At 41.5% G+C, this 15,176-nt stretch overlaps 1 protein-coding gene across 1 annotated transcript in view; it reads right to left on the bottom strand.

The window, feature by feature from the left end:
* The window catches only part of Odad2 (outer dynein arm docking complex subunit 2), a 154,255-nt gene that overhangs the window by 85,075 nt on the left and 54,004 nt on the right, over positions 1–15,176 (bottom strand). The window contains exons 14-15 of the mRNA XM_051151159.1: positions 14,528–14,682; positions 11,387–11,629 (exon numbers count right to left, since the gene is read on the bottom strand). Coding sequence (XP_051007116.1) covers positions 11,387–11,629; positions 14,528–14,682 — 398 coding nt within the window. The remainder of the gene's footprint in view (positions 1–11,386; positions 11,630–14,527; positions 14,683–15,176) is intronic.

Genomic DNA, 15,176 nt, shown 5'->3' with positions numbered 1-15,176 from the left:
CACACTTTTTTTTTTTTAAGAGAAGAAAATTACTCCATATCATTACCAGAAATAAAAATGAGCACAACAAACAGCATACTATTTCATGCAAGTAGACTGATTTAAAAGAAAACTTACAATGCTAAATGCTTGACACAAGGGGAGGAGTGGGGGGGCGGAGGGGACAGTGTAAAATTCTATGGCCACTTTCTAACAATTAAATGTCTACTCCACAACAGAATGAATGCCACACTGCGATGTGGAAAATGAGGCAGATATCAAACAGGGGCTGGTTAGGACCAGAATAACATCTAATTAAACACCAGTGGCAAGCCTCTGGGGTGAAGGACATGTTTTATGTCCACTCTTTGCTGGTGGCTGGGTGCATGCACGCAGCTGTTAAAATTCATCAAACTGAATAAACATAAACCCACCCATCACTTTGGAACTCAAAAAAAACAAAACAAAACAAAACAAAAACAAAACAAAACAAAAAAAAAAAACAGACAAAGCCAGCACACTGGATAGCTTCCTCTCACACATGCTGGGAATAGAAAGGAAGTCAGTCTGTGGAGCTGCTTAAACACTAGCCAGATGCAAATTGCCAGGGAGACAAGCAAGAAGGAAACCACAGATGCAGGGCTGGCTCGTCCCGGGAGGGTGTGGCCCAGTCAGCAGAGGAAAGGACAGCGCTGTAATTCTTTGCTTCCCTTCCCAATACGTAGGGTGCTGCACTTTCTTTGTCCGTGTCATTCTTCACAGGGTAAGAGCTGACTGTTTTCTTTCACTCTGTGCACGCGTCTTCTCCCACAAGAGGAGGATTCTTCTGAATCAGCCATTTATGCAGCTGCTGGCCTACATACACATCACAGCTGAGCGTGTTTCATGTGCAGAAACACCGCCTACTCACTCCTCCAGCAGAACGTGCCCCCAGCACTTGCTTGAAAAGGAAGCTGGAGGGGCTGAAGGGATGGCTCAGCAGTGCGAGAGTTTGCTGCTCTGCCAGGGGACTGCAGTTCAGTTCCCAGCACCCACATCTGGTGCCTGGGGCTCCAGCTCCAAGGGAAACTGGAGGCCACTTCTGACCACTGTAGACACACACACACACACACACACACATTAAAGAAAAATAAAATAAATATATTTTTAAAGATAATGAAATTTGGGTTGGAGAGATTGCTCAGAGGATAAGAGCGCCGTCTGCTCTCCCAGAGGACCTGGGTTCAATTCCCAGCACCCACCTGGCAGTTTACAACAGTCCATAACTCCAGTTCTAGGGGATCTGACATACTCTTCTATCCTCTGTGGGCACCGGACTCACAAGTGGTGCACAGACCTGCATGCTGGCAACATTCCATACATATAAAATAAAATACAATAAAAATTGGAAGAGTGGGTGATTATATTTCTGTATTTAAATTTAATCTACATGCTTTTAAAAACATGCAAATCAAAAATGAAGAAAATGCATAATAAAGAAAAATGTTAAGACTACAAACAAGTCATATACCGTATGTTTTGTACGAACCCTAAAAGCTCACAGACATTGGTTTTACAGCAACAAGGGTATCTATCAGGGAAGCCACAGAGGCATTAAATCTCTTCTGGATATATATGAGCATAGTTAGACATTTTTGCTTTAAAAAGAACAAATAAACCCAATGCAAAAATCTTTTAAAGCCATATAAACGCAGCATAATTATATTTGAACCACAGAACATAGGAAACTCAGAATTCGCCTGTCCCATCATGGCTTTAATTCTATCCGTGTGTGTGCTGTAAAAAGAGGCTTTCACTACCCGATCACATGACCCTGGACCCTGTGACAGTCAGCTCAACAAATGTTCATTTTACTATGTGTGGGAGGAAAATATGGGATAAGTTGTGGGAAATTTGTGTGCCAGCTAAGTAAAGGTTGGGCAAAATTTCTTAGAATTCTGGGTATGTCAGACTTCACCATAGTATCTTCTAAAGAACATGACATTTAATTTTTTTACAGCACATACTTATGCTTGAAAGCTGACCTTTAAATGTTGAGGTTATTTTGATACAAGGGGAAATTCAGAACATCAGGATTTCAGCACACTGTGGCACACACGCACACTAGGCACTTTGTATAAACCATTAGGGACTGGGAAAAAAATCATGAAGATGCTTGAGTTCATAACCTGTTTTTCTTGTAGAGAAGGGGAAAAAGGAAAGAAGAAAAGAAAGATCTTTTTGCTATTGAAGTTTCTTGGAGACCTCTAGCAAGTTGTGTATTTTAAAGCTGGTTCTATATTACATGGGGAAGATAAATGCTTCGTTCTGCCTTTTCAGTATGAGCTGTCCTTCAGGCCAACCACCATTACACCAAAGCTACCAAAGCCAGCACTCACACTACAAAATATGAGGCTCACAGAATAGCATGCATGGCTATACTGTACTCAAAATGTTACTATCTATTTACTTGGGTAGGACCTGTCCATGTTGTCATGTCACCTGGTGTTACTATGGCAGTCTCGTTCAGACAATCATAATGCTGAGATTTCATGGGTTCATTTTCCATGTCATGCCTAGGGGACACTGTCCAGCAATAGGAGTCCTGGGCTTCTGGCAAGGTAACAAGGGCAGCATAATTAAATTTAGTGAAAGAGAGTGCAAGCCAAAGGTGTTTCCATTCATCAGGCTCCCCCATTCAAGCAGGATGATACTTTGATGATTCTAATGGAAGACAAGCTCTAAATAATTAAGATATGACCAGAACTTCAGCAAGATTCCCATGACTAATATGTGTTATGTGCATATATACATATATGTGTGTGTTTGTGTGTGTGTGTGTGTGTGTGTGTGTGTGTGTATGTGTACACATTACACAGGTAATCATCGATCTAAAATTACAGAAACGGCAGAGCACAGGTTAGAAGAATAATGTCTGAATAGTAACCCTGTATACCATGCGATTAACTGATGGAAGAAGGAAAGAAAATAAATGTACTGATTATTGCATAGATGAGACTGTAAATAAGGAGATACCAGTAGGGGAAGCGGTGATGGCTCAGTTGCTATAGTGTTTACTTCACAAGCATGAGGACCTGAATTCAGACCCACCTGGATTCACATAAGAGTCAGGCATGGTGTAACTTGATCAGGCATGTCTATAACCCTGTACTTGGGGGAGTTAAGACAGGTAAGATTCCACGGGCTTGTTAGCCAGCCAGTCTAGAAAGAACAGTGGGCTCATAGTCTAGTGAGAGACTTTGTCTCAGAATAAATAAATAAATAATAAATAAATAAATAAATAAATAAATGACAGAGAGCAAAGATACCAATTAAAATAGAAAAGAGCATCAAACAAACTTGTAGGTATAATAAGAAGCACTTGAACAAAAACATAAATCATCCTAAATAACAACAAACAGTAAAGACTGCAAACCTGATAAAGGACCATAGCAAATGCTACAGAATACAGCTAATTTAAAAGTCTGATATTTATTAAGCCCAAACATTTTAGTCATGTTGATAAACCTCTTTAAATTGTTTAATCCACTTACCAAACTAAATATTTGTTTGACTCAGCTCACCAAACAAGATCCATATTCATATACTGTATACAAAAGACCAATAAAATGTATTACAGAAAAGGCTAGCCTAAGATGTGATAGCCAAACACTTAGGAAAGCAGTGATGACATCTTGGTGCCATGCAAAGTATAAAACCACACAAAATGCATTAAACGTGAGGCAAGAACAGTAATATGAGTATTTAAAGCCACAACCTGCAATAATTAGAATTTATGCACCAAATAATACAGCTTCTGTCTGAGGAAGACAAAACTACACCTTATGAAAGAAGACACAGACAGGAGCATCCAGCTAAGAAAGCTTTTTAAAACAGTTTCAGATTCAGTTTTAGAAATTAAATGCACACAAAAAAATTAATGACTGAGAAGACCTAAGCCACAGCAGCTTTGAAGAAAAGATCTTAAAACCCTAGAATATGTCATTACATTTTTATACCAATGGCAGAGACTCACAGAGGTGCCTCTTTTATTAGGACAGAGAGAAACCATCAATGGCTAGAGAGATGGCTTGGAGCGTGATGGTTTGAAGGAGAATGGTCCCAATAGGCTCATGTTTGAATATTTGGTTCTCAACTCATGGAATTGTTTGGGAAGGATTAAGATGAGTGGCCTTGTTGGAGGAGGTGTGTCACTGAGGGTCAAGCTTTGAGGTTTCACAAGACTGGAGACATTCCCAGTTCTCACTCTTGGCCTTGTTGCCTGTGGATCAGGTGTGAGCTCTCAGCTATGCCCTGGCCCCATGCCTTCCTGCTGCCACGTTGCCCACCAGGACAATTATGGACTCTAATCCTCTGGAGCTGTGAGCCCAATAAATGTTTTCTTTTCAAATTAGCTTTGGCCATGCTGCCTAAGTGACTACAACATCATGAAAGTGTTTCTCTTGCCAGGAGGACCTGAGTTTGATCCCTAGAACCCATGTCAAAAGAAAAAACCTTGGGTGTGTGGTGGTGTGTGCTCATAATTAAAATGCTAGACGGCAGACAAATAAACCCTTGAGGATTTCTGTCCAGTGAGGCTACTCTACCTGCCAATGTCCATGCCCATGAGCAACCCTGTCTCAGAAAACACTGACCCATGCTAAGGTTCTTTGGTTTCACATGCATGCTGTTGCACGCTCACAGTGATATTTGCACACACAAATCTGCATGTACATCAAGGAAGATATAAAGAAAGAAAGGAAAATTCAGCACAAACAAGTATACTTATCAACAGATGTAATATCTATTGTGTTACTTTACACATCCAGAGGAGACATCTAATCAATATGAAACAACGCAAGTGGTTATTTTCACAACAGCTTCCTGTAGTACTGAAAAAAAGTCAATGGAATTTTATAAGGTCGGCATTTCATGAAAAGTCACATGATTCAGTCAGCAGACTGGTATTATTAAGATGACATCTCTCATCTTACTGAGTTGTCCATGCACTCCACTGCAGTTAGCGAAGCTGCGGAGAGTGTACGTGTTTAGACAGTTATGTGACCTGAGACTAAGCCACAGCCATGAATCACTAACACATACAGCTGCTGGTCATCAAAACAAGTTCCTAACCCATGAATTATACACAATCAGCACAGAAAAGACATGTTTACCATTTCCTCACATTCAACTTATAGCTTAAAGAAGCAATAAATCAAAAAATTCTAGCAATAATAGCCATGTCTGAAATATGATGCCAAGGGTAATATTGTTTGGATTTCTACCAAACTCAAAATACTGTCTTCTACAATTGCCTTAGTGTATTTATAAAAAACACTGTGGGAAAACCAGAGCGTGCACAGAAAGTTGTACAAGAAAAGCAATTCAGACACTTCTGATCAATTTCTTTTCTTTATGTTTTCTTCCTTCCTTTCTTTTTATTTCATCTATCAATCAATTTATCTATCTATCAATCAATCAATCTATCTATCTATCTATCTATGTATTTACTTCAACACTTCATCTAGTTTCCCTCACAGTTCTTGGCTTATTCTTATCATCTTTCCCCCACTATCATTTCCCCTAAAAGACAGGCTCACTTCACTTTTCACTGTTCTGTTTCCTGAAGTCTTTCACATGTCATCTTTGATTCAGTTCCTAAGTCATAGCTATCCTCAATCCCCAGCTCACATCTCCCCTCTAAGCTTTAGACATGAACATCAGGTTGACCAGCTGCCTTGGCCGCTTGGATCCACAGGGACTTCACTGTCTACACGATTGCCACTGAACTCTCCATCACTCGTTAGGTGGTAAACGCCTGCTGAGTGGCTACCCTACCCCTGGCTATGGATGAGGCTTCTGACGTATAATTAACAAACCGTCTCCCATTGTGAAGTTCAGGCTCCCTTGCCTTCTCCCTGGCTGTATTTCCTGCATCTGGGAGTGGACCATTTGACTGCTGTCTTTAACTCCCACTCTTCATTCCAACTCATATCCAGTCATCTCATATTTCACAACTCTTGAACCTGTCAGTTCCTCTGTTCCTCATTACTTCATATTTTACAGGCTTAGCATCAGCTGCTTTTGCTTCTGACTTGAATTATCTTCTATGATATTTTGTCTCTATTCAGCTTAGAAACATTCGATGGCTCTCGCTTGACTTTAAAACAAAATTCAAACTTGGCATAGCACATAAAGACCTGAGTGACAATTTCTCCTTTACATGCCAGTGCTGATGAATACAGAGGTGGGGTCCAGACAGGAAGCTGGTGAGTTAATTCCCTTCAGAAGGTGCAATGTATTAGGAAAGAGAGTCTCAAGGTCACAGTGGGTCTCAAGGTGAGAGGAAAAGCATTAGCCAGAAACAGTACAATACAGAGAGGTTTAAACACGATGGAGACTGACAGGGGAGGAGAGGCTCGTTTTTAAAGCCTGGAGAAGAGCTCACCACTCTGGCTATATTGGCTGGCACGTGAGCCCCTAAGGTCCTCCTATCCCTGTCTCCAAGCCAGCACTGGGGATACAGCTCCATGCTGCCTCACTTTGCTTTGTGTCAAGTAGTCCTGGGTATCAGAACTCAGAGCGCCATGCTTGCACGGCTGAGACACACCTGCCACGCCATCTATCCTCCCAGCCCAGGATCATGGGCAGAGTGCTCCAAGTTGAACACAGTCATTTACTAGATCTCCTCATATGCAACGTTCACTTTCATTCACTCCACATTGTTGAGACCATGTTCCTGACCATTTTGTTATATTTATTGTATTTTCTTTGTGTCCAAGAATTATGGCATGCAACAGTTTTTCCCTTTCACCTGTTATCACCTTATTGAGACAAGGCCAGGTTGCTGGGTACTTGCTGGGTACACCGGGAACCTCTGGGATCTAGCTGCCTCGATGGTTGGGATTTCAAGTGTGAACTTAAGAAATTAAACACCAACAAACCAAATAACCCAATTAAAAACGGTGTAGAGCTAAACAGAATTCTCAACAGAGGAATCTCTAATGGCTGAGAAGCACTTAAAGAAATGCTTAGTCATCAGGGAAATGCAAATGAAAATTTCCCTGAGGTTCTAGCTTACACTTATCAGAAAGACTGAGATAAAAAAAAACTCAAGTGACAGCACATGCTGGCAAGGATGTGGAGAAAGGGGAACACTCCTCCATTGCTGGTGGGAGTGCAAACTTTTACTGCCACTTTAGAAATCAATCTGGTGCTGTCTTAGGAAAGTGGGATTAGTGCTACTTCAAGACCCAGCTATATCAGTCATGGGTGCCCGAAAGATGCTCCACCATACAACAAGGGCATTTGTTTAACTATGTTCATAGAAGCCTTGTTCATAATATCCAGAAGCTGGAAACAACCTAGATGCCCCTCAACAGAAGACTAGATAAAGAAACTGTGGTACATTTCCACAATGAAATACTATTAAAAACAAGGATATCATGAAAATTGCAGGCAAATGAAAAAGATCATCCTGAGTAAGGTAACCCAGACCCAGAAGGCACACATGGTATATACTCGGAAGTATATCATAGCCATAAATTACAGGATAACCATGCTATAATACACAGACCCAAAGAAACCAAGGAATTCCCAAGGGAGGGTGCTTGAATCTCACTCAGAAGGGAAAATAAAACAGACATCTGAAGTAGATGGAAGGAGAGAACTGGGTGGGGATCAGGTGTGGGGAGAGTGGCGGTGGGAGATAAAGAATAGAAATCAGTGGGGGGGGGGCATCTCTGGGACAGGAGAGGCTGCTAGGAGCATATGGGATGATCCTACTTGAGACTCTTAGCAGAAGAGGATATGGAGCCTGAAGTTGCCACTTCTTGTAGGCAGGTAGGAATTCCAGTCAAGGAAGGGGGACACCAGCCCACCCATAAAACCTTCGATCCATCACCTACAAGAAGTGTAGGGATAAAGATGGATCAGAAACTAGGGAATGGCCAACCAAGGACTGGCCCAACTTGAGACCTACTTTAGCAGCTGAGCCATCTCCTAAGCCCCTTTTGCTTTCTGCTTTTTTTGGCTCTTTCAAGTGTACATGTAGATGTGTTCAAATGTGCTTGTGCATGTGGAGGCCGGAGGCCAGCTTGGGTGTTGTGCCTCTGATACTGACAACCTGTTATTGTGATAGGCTTTCTTATTAGCCTGGGTCTCATTAAGTAGTCTAGGCCGGCCTGCTGAGAGCCTAGGAATTCACCTGTCTCTGCAGCCCCAGTGCTGGGATTACAACCCCATACTGCTGTGCCAAGCTTCTTTAAGTTGTGCATTCTGGAACAAACATGGGTCTTCATGGTATACACCCATGCACCACAGTGGTGCGTGCAGGGAGAGGTCAAAGGTGGATGCTGGGTAGCTTCCTCCACCATTCTCCACCTTAGCTTTTGAGACAAAGTCCTTCCCTGAAACTGGAGCTCGCCAACTGTCTAGACTAGTTGGCCAATGGGAGGCCAGGATGCTCTTGTCTCCACCTCCTAGTGCCGAGATTACAGAAACACACCACTGACCCCAGCTTCTTTGCATGTGCTGGGGACGCACACACAGATGTCCCCACTTCTACAACAACACTTCACTCACTGGGCCATCTCCTCAGCCCCTGTCCTCTTTTTATTCTGTAGCCACCTGCTTCTTGAAATGGTTTACGCTGCCTTATTACATCTTTTGTTTGTTTTCTTTGTTTTGGAAAACTTCTTTCATTCTTTGGCTGCAGAAAAAAAAAAACCATACGACTTTATCTACTGGCCATTGTGATAGGCTTCTTCACAGAATTCCATAAAACATTCCTTCCTGTTTGTCTAGGGACCACACCTCTACCCAGTTCTGAACATTCTAGCAGGTAAATTGGTCTACTCCTAGCTTAGAGCTTCAGTCCGCAGGAATCTGACAGTTCTCTCTCCACATTCTTCCCGTTCAGCACCCCCAACAGTGATTTGACACATGATTCTCCTGACACCATTTCTTCTGATGTTTATAACGCATAACTGAGAGCCTTGCAGGGAATTCTACACTCTCTCAAGGCCATTCATTTCTCCAATCTGCTCCAATGCTATCTGTGCTTTGGACACGTATGAGGTTTGTTTGGCGGGGAGCCTAAAGAGATTTGGCAGCGCCAGGTGTGGTGGCGCACGCCTTTAGTCCCAGCACTCGGGAGGCAGAGGCAGGCTGATTGCTGTTAGTTTGAGGCCAGCCTGGTCTACAAAGTGAGTCCAGAGCAGCCAAGGCTACACAGAGAAACCCTGTCCCAGAAACACTGAGCGGGGGGTTGAGGGGGATGGGTTGGCAGCCCCAGTACATTACTTTCAGGTCAATAATTCACAACCTTTGGCAGATGTATCTCACGGTTTCAGATCTGTAGCTTTGACAACTTCCTTGCTTGGGAAAATATGTTTTATTTCTAAGGTTTTAGTGGCTTGTAGTTTTTATAGCCTCTACTATAAGTCAACCCTTTCTTGAAGGTCCACAGAGGGTTTTGTAGATTGATTCGTTCATAGATTGACTCATAGACACGTTTTTCTTGACATTTTAGTCAGTCTCTTAAGTTTTCATTTCACTTGTTCTTTTCCAGAACTCAATCATTTGAAGCCTAGCTTTTTTTTTTTAATTTTCTTTCCATTTCCATTTTGATGTTTTGAAATTTAGAGTCCATGCCATTCTCAAAGAGCCCTCTGCATCTCTGCCTCAAGCTGGTGGATAGACAGCTAGTGCCTCAGTGCCATGCTCCCTACCATGGCGGTCAGGGATCCACCCTCTGAGATGAAAAGCCTCAAATAAACTCTTTCTGCTAGACATTGCTTTTGTCATGGTGTCTTACTACAGCAATAGAAAGTAACTAGGGTAACAACTAAGGCCCCCAGACCCTTTAAGAGTACACATTTGAGTCACTCAACAGATAGAGAATCACATCCGGGTGACAAGCTTGCTCAGGATAGCAGGGGAAGACTATAATAAGAACTGTGATCACGTGACCAGTAACAAGAAGGACTGCAGCTACCGTGAAGATGTCTTCTTTATTTTGTTACGTTTTATGGAGAATTATATATTACCTCCCCCTTCCCTTATCTCCTTCGCTCTATAACATGAGATTCACTAACCTTATATCCTTGCGTCTAAGTACTGTTCACTTTACATAAATAGTGATTGAGCTCAGGGATATTGAAAAGAAGAACAACCGCCAAGGAACTCTGTGGGAATGGTGGATGCATTTCCAGTTGTTCATGGAGTTGGGAATCACGCAAGGACAAAAGCAACACCTCCTTATTGCCTTCCTATATAGCTTAAAATCAGCTCACAGACATGCATCTTGGTGCCAAACTAATCAGGAGTGTGTTTGTCATGCTTAAGTTTGCGTGTCAAGTTGGTTCGGCCTCAGTTTCCACATATTCAGCAAGCATTGTGCAATATATTTCTATCAAAGATATTTTGCATGAGATTAATACTTAAGGCTGTAGGCTAAAAATGGCGTTCCCCTCATCACACATACGCCTATCACCAGGCCTTCCCTGAACAAGAAGAATTCACCAGCATAGTGCTAGCCTGACTCTCCCGTCTGCAACCCAACCTGTATTGGATTTTGAACTCACCAAGCTTCCACAATTGGCAAACCCTTAAAATAAACTTTTCTCTTATAGACAGATAGGTAGGTAGATGCAAACATAAATACGTACATAGGTGAATATAGGTAGGTAAGTATTATGTATATAAAGTATATATAAAGAAAGACAGCTGACCTCTGGTGTCTACTGGGGCTGGGTTTAAAGATCTCCCACAAACTACTATGCAGGTGTGCAAGCCCCTTTCATACAGAGATGCAGTCTCTGAATGTGCTCCAGGCACATCCTCCTGTAGACGTTATATCACCTCTAGATCTTGTATAATATTAGATAAATATACACACCATATAAATTGATGTCACATTATAGCTAGAAGAACAAAAAGTTCATGTATTTCAGTACCTTTCCCCCAACTATTTTCAATTCACATTTAAGTCTTATCTTTCTGAAACACACAATAATTTGTTCAAGGATTAAGCTTAGAATCCTTGGTATTTCCTTTGCACTTTAGAAGTGATGCAAATGTGTTTTCTAAATTGGCCAGAAGTAAGAAATATGATACTGTAGATGGAAACATAATTGTTCTCTAGAAGGTAGAGACATTTTTTGTTGATTGCATATGGTTTCCACATGGGGGAATGGAATTGTTGACTTTTGGAAACCCCTCCCTCTCCCCCCAGTACCCAGCTCAGGTCCACTTCTCTTTCAAGGTAATATTCTGGTGAGGTAATTCATGAATATTCATGTGGTAACACAGAGTTCATCATATGTGCACATAAATCCTAAGTGGTGAGACAGACCGTTTTACAACCACCCAAACATTTCCCCATAACACTCGGAGGTAAAAACCTCCTCGTGTCTGGGCCACTTACGCCATACTCTCTGGTTCTACTGCACATGCGCCCACAGCTTTTGTGACATTCACAAGAAGTGCTTGGTTTATTCCAACCAGGAGGTTCACGAGAGGTTGGATGCCACCGCACTTCCGGACAAGGACCCGGTTTTCATATTCTTGACAGCATTCTCCCAAGGCCCCAACCACATTCACGAGCACTTCTTCTGGCTGATCGATTAAAAGTCCCACCAGGGTCTCAATGGCCTTGTATTCTCGAAACCTAAGTTTAGAGAAAGGAGGCTGTTTATGGTTCAAAGCCAGTAGGAAAGATACTCAGAACATAACAGCTATACTAAATGGCTATTTATATTAAGTAATTTAGCCATGTACTATATTTTCAGTGCTCATTTGACCCACATAACAAACCTACTGAGTAGGACCCATTTAACCTCCATTATCAGATGGCTGATCCAAAGCTTGCTAGTAGTAAGGCTGTTACCTGACGGCATCTGCACCATGACATGAGCTAGCCTCTGAAACAGCTATGATCATATATGAATCTTAGCATCTGTGAATCTTCTCATAGAGATTTTTTTCTTCTCATAGAGATTAATTTACACAAACAATATTAAGCATGTATTAGAAATGAATTTCACTATATTTTCCCTTTTTTACATGTGCATAGCATCACTATTTCAGAATGAGCAGTAGGTGTGATGCAACTCAGATTTTTAAGTGATCTGCTCTGACCCATGGAAACCAGTAATTGCAATCTACCAAATAGTTCAAGAATAGGAACCATGTGATCATCTCATTAGATGCAGAAAAAGACCAACATCCCCTCATGTGGAAAGTCCTTGAGGATCTAGGACTACAAGGGACATATCTAAACACAATACAAGCAATATACAATGACAGTCAAAATGTACTACATGGACAAAAGCTCAAAACACTTTACTAAAATCAGGAAAACACAAGGATGTTAACAAGGTTTTAAAGAGATGAGATGAAATTAACTGGGCCCAAATCCCATGACTGGCTGGGCCATATGCCCCAGGGAAGAAACAATGACTACTATTCTGCTAAACAGATGTAGTATTAAACTGTACTCTTCCTTTGCAGTAGATGCTGATTGCTACAGAGACCCACCACAGGTCAATGAGCACAGAACAAGTTACTGTGGCATACTCAGTTCTAAATCATATCCTCCTCAAGTCCCAGGTATCATCATGAATGAGGGGCCAGCAATACCATAAGAGCCAAGAGTAGATGTCTAGTGTGAAATAGTATTTGCTGGACATAACAACACAGCTGTATACATGAATTCACATGGCCTGGGACTTCACGCACAAGACTTGGATACAATCAAGCCAGTCATCATGGACAGCGGAGTGGCTCATGCATGCCAACCCAATATAAGAAGTTATTGGCATTGATTACTGGGAAAGAAAGAATCAGTTCTTTTCAGGGGTATGGCTCTACAAGGCTATGCATATAGTCTGTACTCATGCACTCATAGACATCACTAAATGGATTCAGTGGGTATTAAAAAATAGAAAGAGCACATAAGAGTTATAGAAAGGAAGAATGGGAGATGTAAGAATAGGGGTGAAGTATCTAAACATGTTATATACATATATGAATATTAAATAAAGCATTTCAATGGGTCTTCTCCGGCCACTTCATTATTAATCACTAGTTTTAGAATCTGTCTTCATGTAATTTCACTTTGATCTTTTCAGTGTGTGTTTAAATCAAATGAAGCATGGTATAAAAGCCTGTATTTGAGAATCCCTGTTTCTATACGTAACATTCTGTCTCCTTTCTAATAAGCTTCATTAGTGTTACGTATCAAGATGTAGATGAGAAAAAAATAACAAAAATAAATAAATAAATAAATAAATAATTAAAAATAATGATGCAGATGAGTTTTTATTCTGCCATTATAGGGTTTGCATTAATGGGGGTTACATTTAGTGTATCACCAAGTCCATCGTATACTCTTAAGCAAGCTTATTTTCTGTTAGAAAAAGCAAATTTCTTAAGTAAAATACAAAATAGAGAAGAAAGTTGCCTCATAATATTCACAGGGAGTGTGAATTCTAAGTAGACACAGAGGCAAACTTAAAAATCAAAATGAATACAAATTTATAAAATATTTTGTAATTTACTGAAGAAAGCACAGAACTGTAAGGGTCAAGTGTAGCTCTGTGGTAGAGTGCTTGCTGGTCAAGCACACACAGCCTTGGATCTCATCCCACATCCCAAACCTTTACAAATACATTAAAGCAGAATGAGATTAAATCGTAACTGAAACTAACTGCTCTTCAAGAGTGTCAGTAGCCTCTCAGCTGAGTCACTGATCTCCAGAAAATGGAAACTAGGGAGGAAAGATGGCTCAGCAGTTAGCTAATGATGCTAGCTGTGCGAGCATGAGAGCCTGAGTCTGGACACAAGCACACACCAGCTGGGTGAGTGCTGTCCAGCAGCCATAGCTCCAAGTAGGGATTGATGGCTTCAATCAAGCTGGAAAAAAAAAAAATGCCAGCCCAGACTCAGGGAAGAATAGGAAAGGTAACAGGTTAAGACACCAACTCCCTCTTCCAGTCTCAGATGCACACACTTGCACACACACTCACAAGACACATGGACACACACGCAAATAATTTTTTAAAATTATCCCTGGGAGGCTTCCTTTTTTTGTCCCCCTGAAAGAAAATGGAGAAGCAGATCCGGAGGAAAGTGGGGGGAATACTAGGAAGAGTGGAGGAAGGGGAAACTATGGTCAGGATGTATTGTGTGCGAGAAGAATACGCCAAGTTAATAAATAAGGAAGTATGTGTAGGCCACTTTTACTTGTAAAGATGTCCTCACTTTGAGAGAGAACATAAGAAAGATTTTAAAATTTATATATCTTTTAATATGCAGAGCAACCGGTTCACACACACACAGAAAGCTCATGTCAGCCCCTGTTACACATAAACTCTGGGAAGTAGGGTCAGGAGAGGCCTTTTATTCCTAATAATCTCTGCATTTCTACTCCTTAATCCACATTAACAATGCACACCACGGTTGACAGTCAGAGACAACCCTTTATGAAATACCACTTGGCTGCATTTTATTATAGAATACTATGCAGCAGCAAATGTCTTACTTACTTACTTATTTACTTACTTACTTAATCACATTCTCTTTGCTGATAGAGCATTTCCAGATTGCCCCAGTGACAGCAGCCAAGCGTTCTTTATTGTCCGTGTTATTGAGTAGGCTGGCCAAGGGCTTAAGTCCTCCATGCAACCTAACCAGGTCCCGGGTTTCCTCATCTTCAGCACACTGCACAAAAAGTCAGAGACGAAGGCATCAAGCATTCAGTGATGGCCAGCGAGGCTCACAGAGGGCCAGCTCTCCAATGCAAGCTCTTTCTGTTGTATAGCAGTGTGCATCAGAGTTGCAGGGAGCCCACTGGGGTCTTGTGTCACAGAGTGAAGAATTAGGCTGAGACATGTGGACAGAGCTGAGAATGGCCAGGGGTACAAATGACAACTGGGTCAGAGGGTCCTGATCTTTACAAGTCCTTTACCTGGAACCTGCCTTCTCCTGTGATTTTTAACTGTGGTTAAGTGGTGATTAATTACACACATGTGCATGTGCGTGTGTGTCCTTAATATGTATATATCTATACTCTCACAAATTCCATAAATTGAGCATCTACCTCCCAGTGCCTCAGAATATGACTGTGTGAGGGAACAAGGTTTAGAGAAGAAGTAAAGGTGAGATGAAGTTGTGATGACCAACTAAGAGATGGCTGCCCTTTCTCTAAGAGCGGT

This window comes from Acomys russatus, chromosome 9 (assembly GCF_903995435.1).
Source record: "Acomys russatus chromosome 9, mAcoRus1.1, whole genome shotgun sequence".
NCBI lineage: Eukaryota > Metazoa > Chordata > Mammalia > Rodentia > Muridae > Acomys > Acomys russatus.
This window is presented reverse-complemented; position numbering and strand designations above follow the sequence as displayed.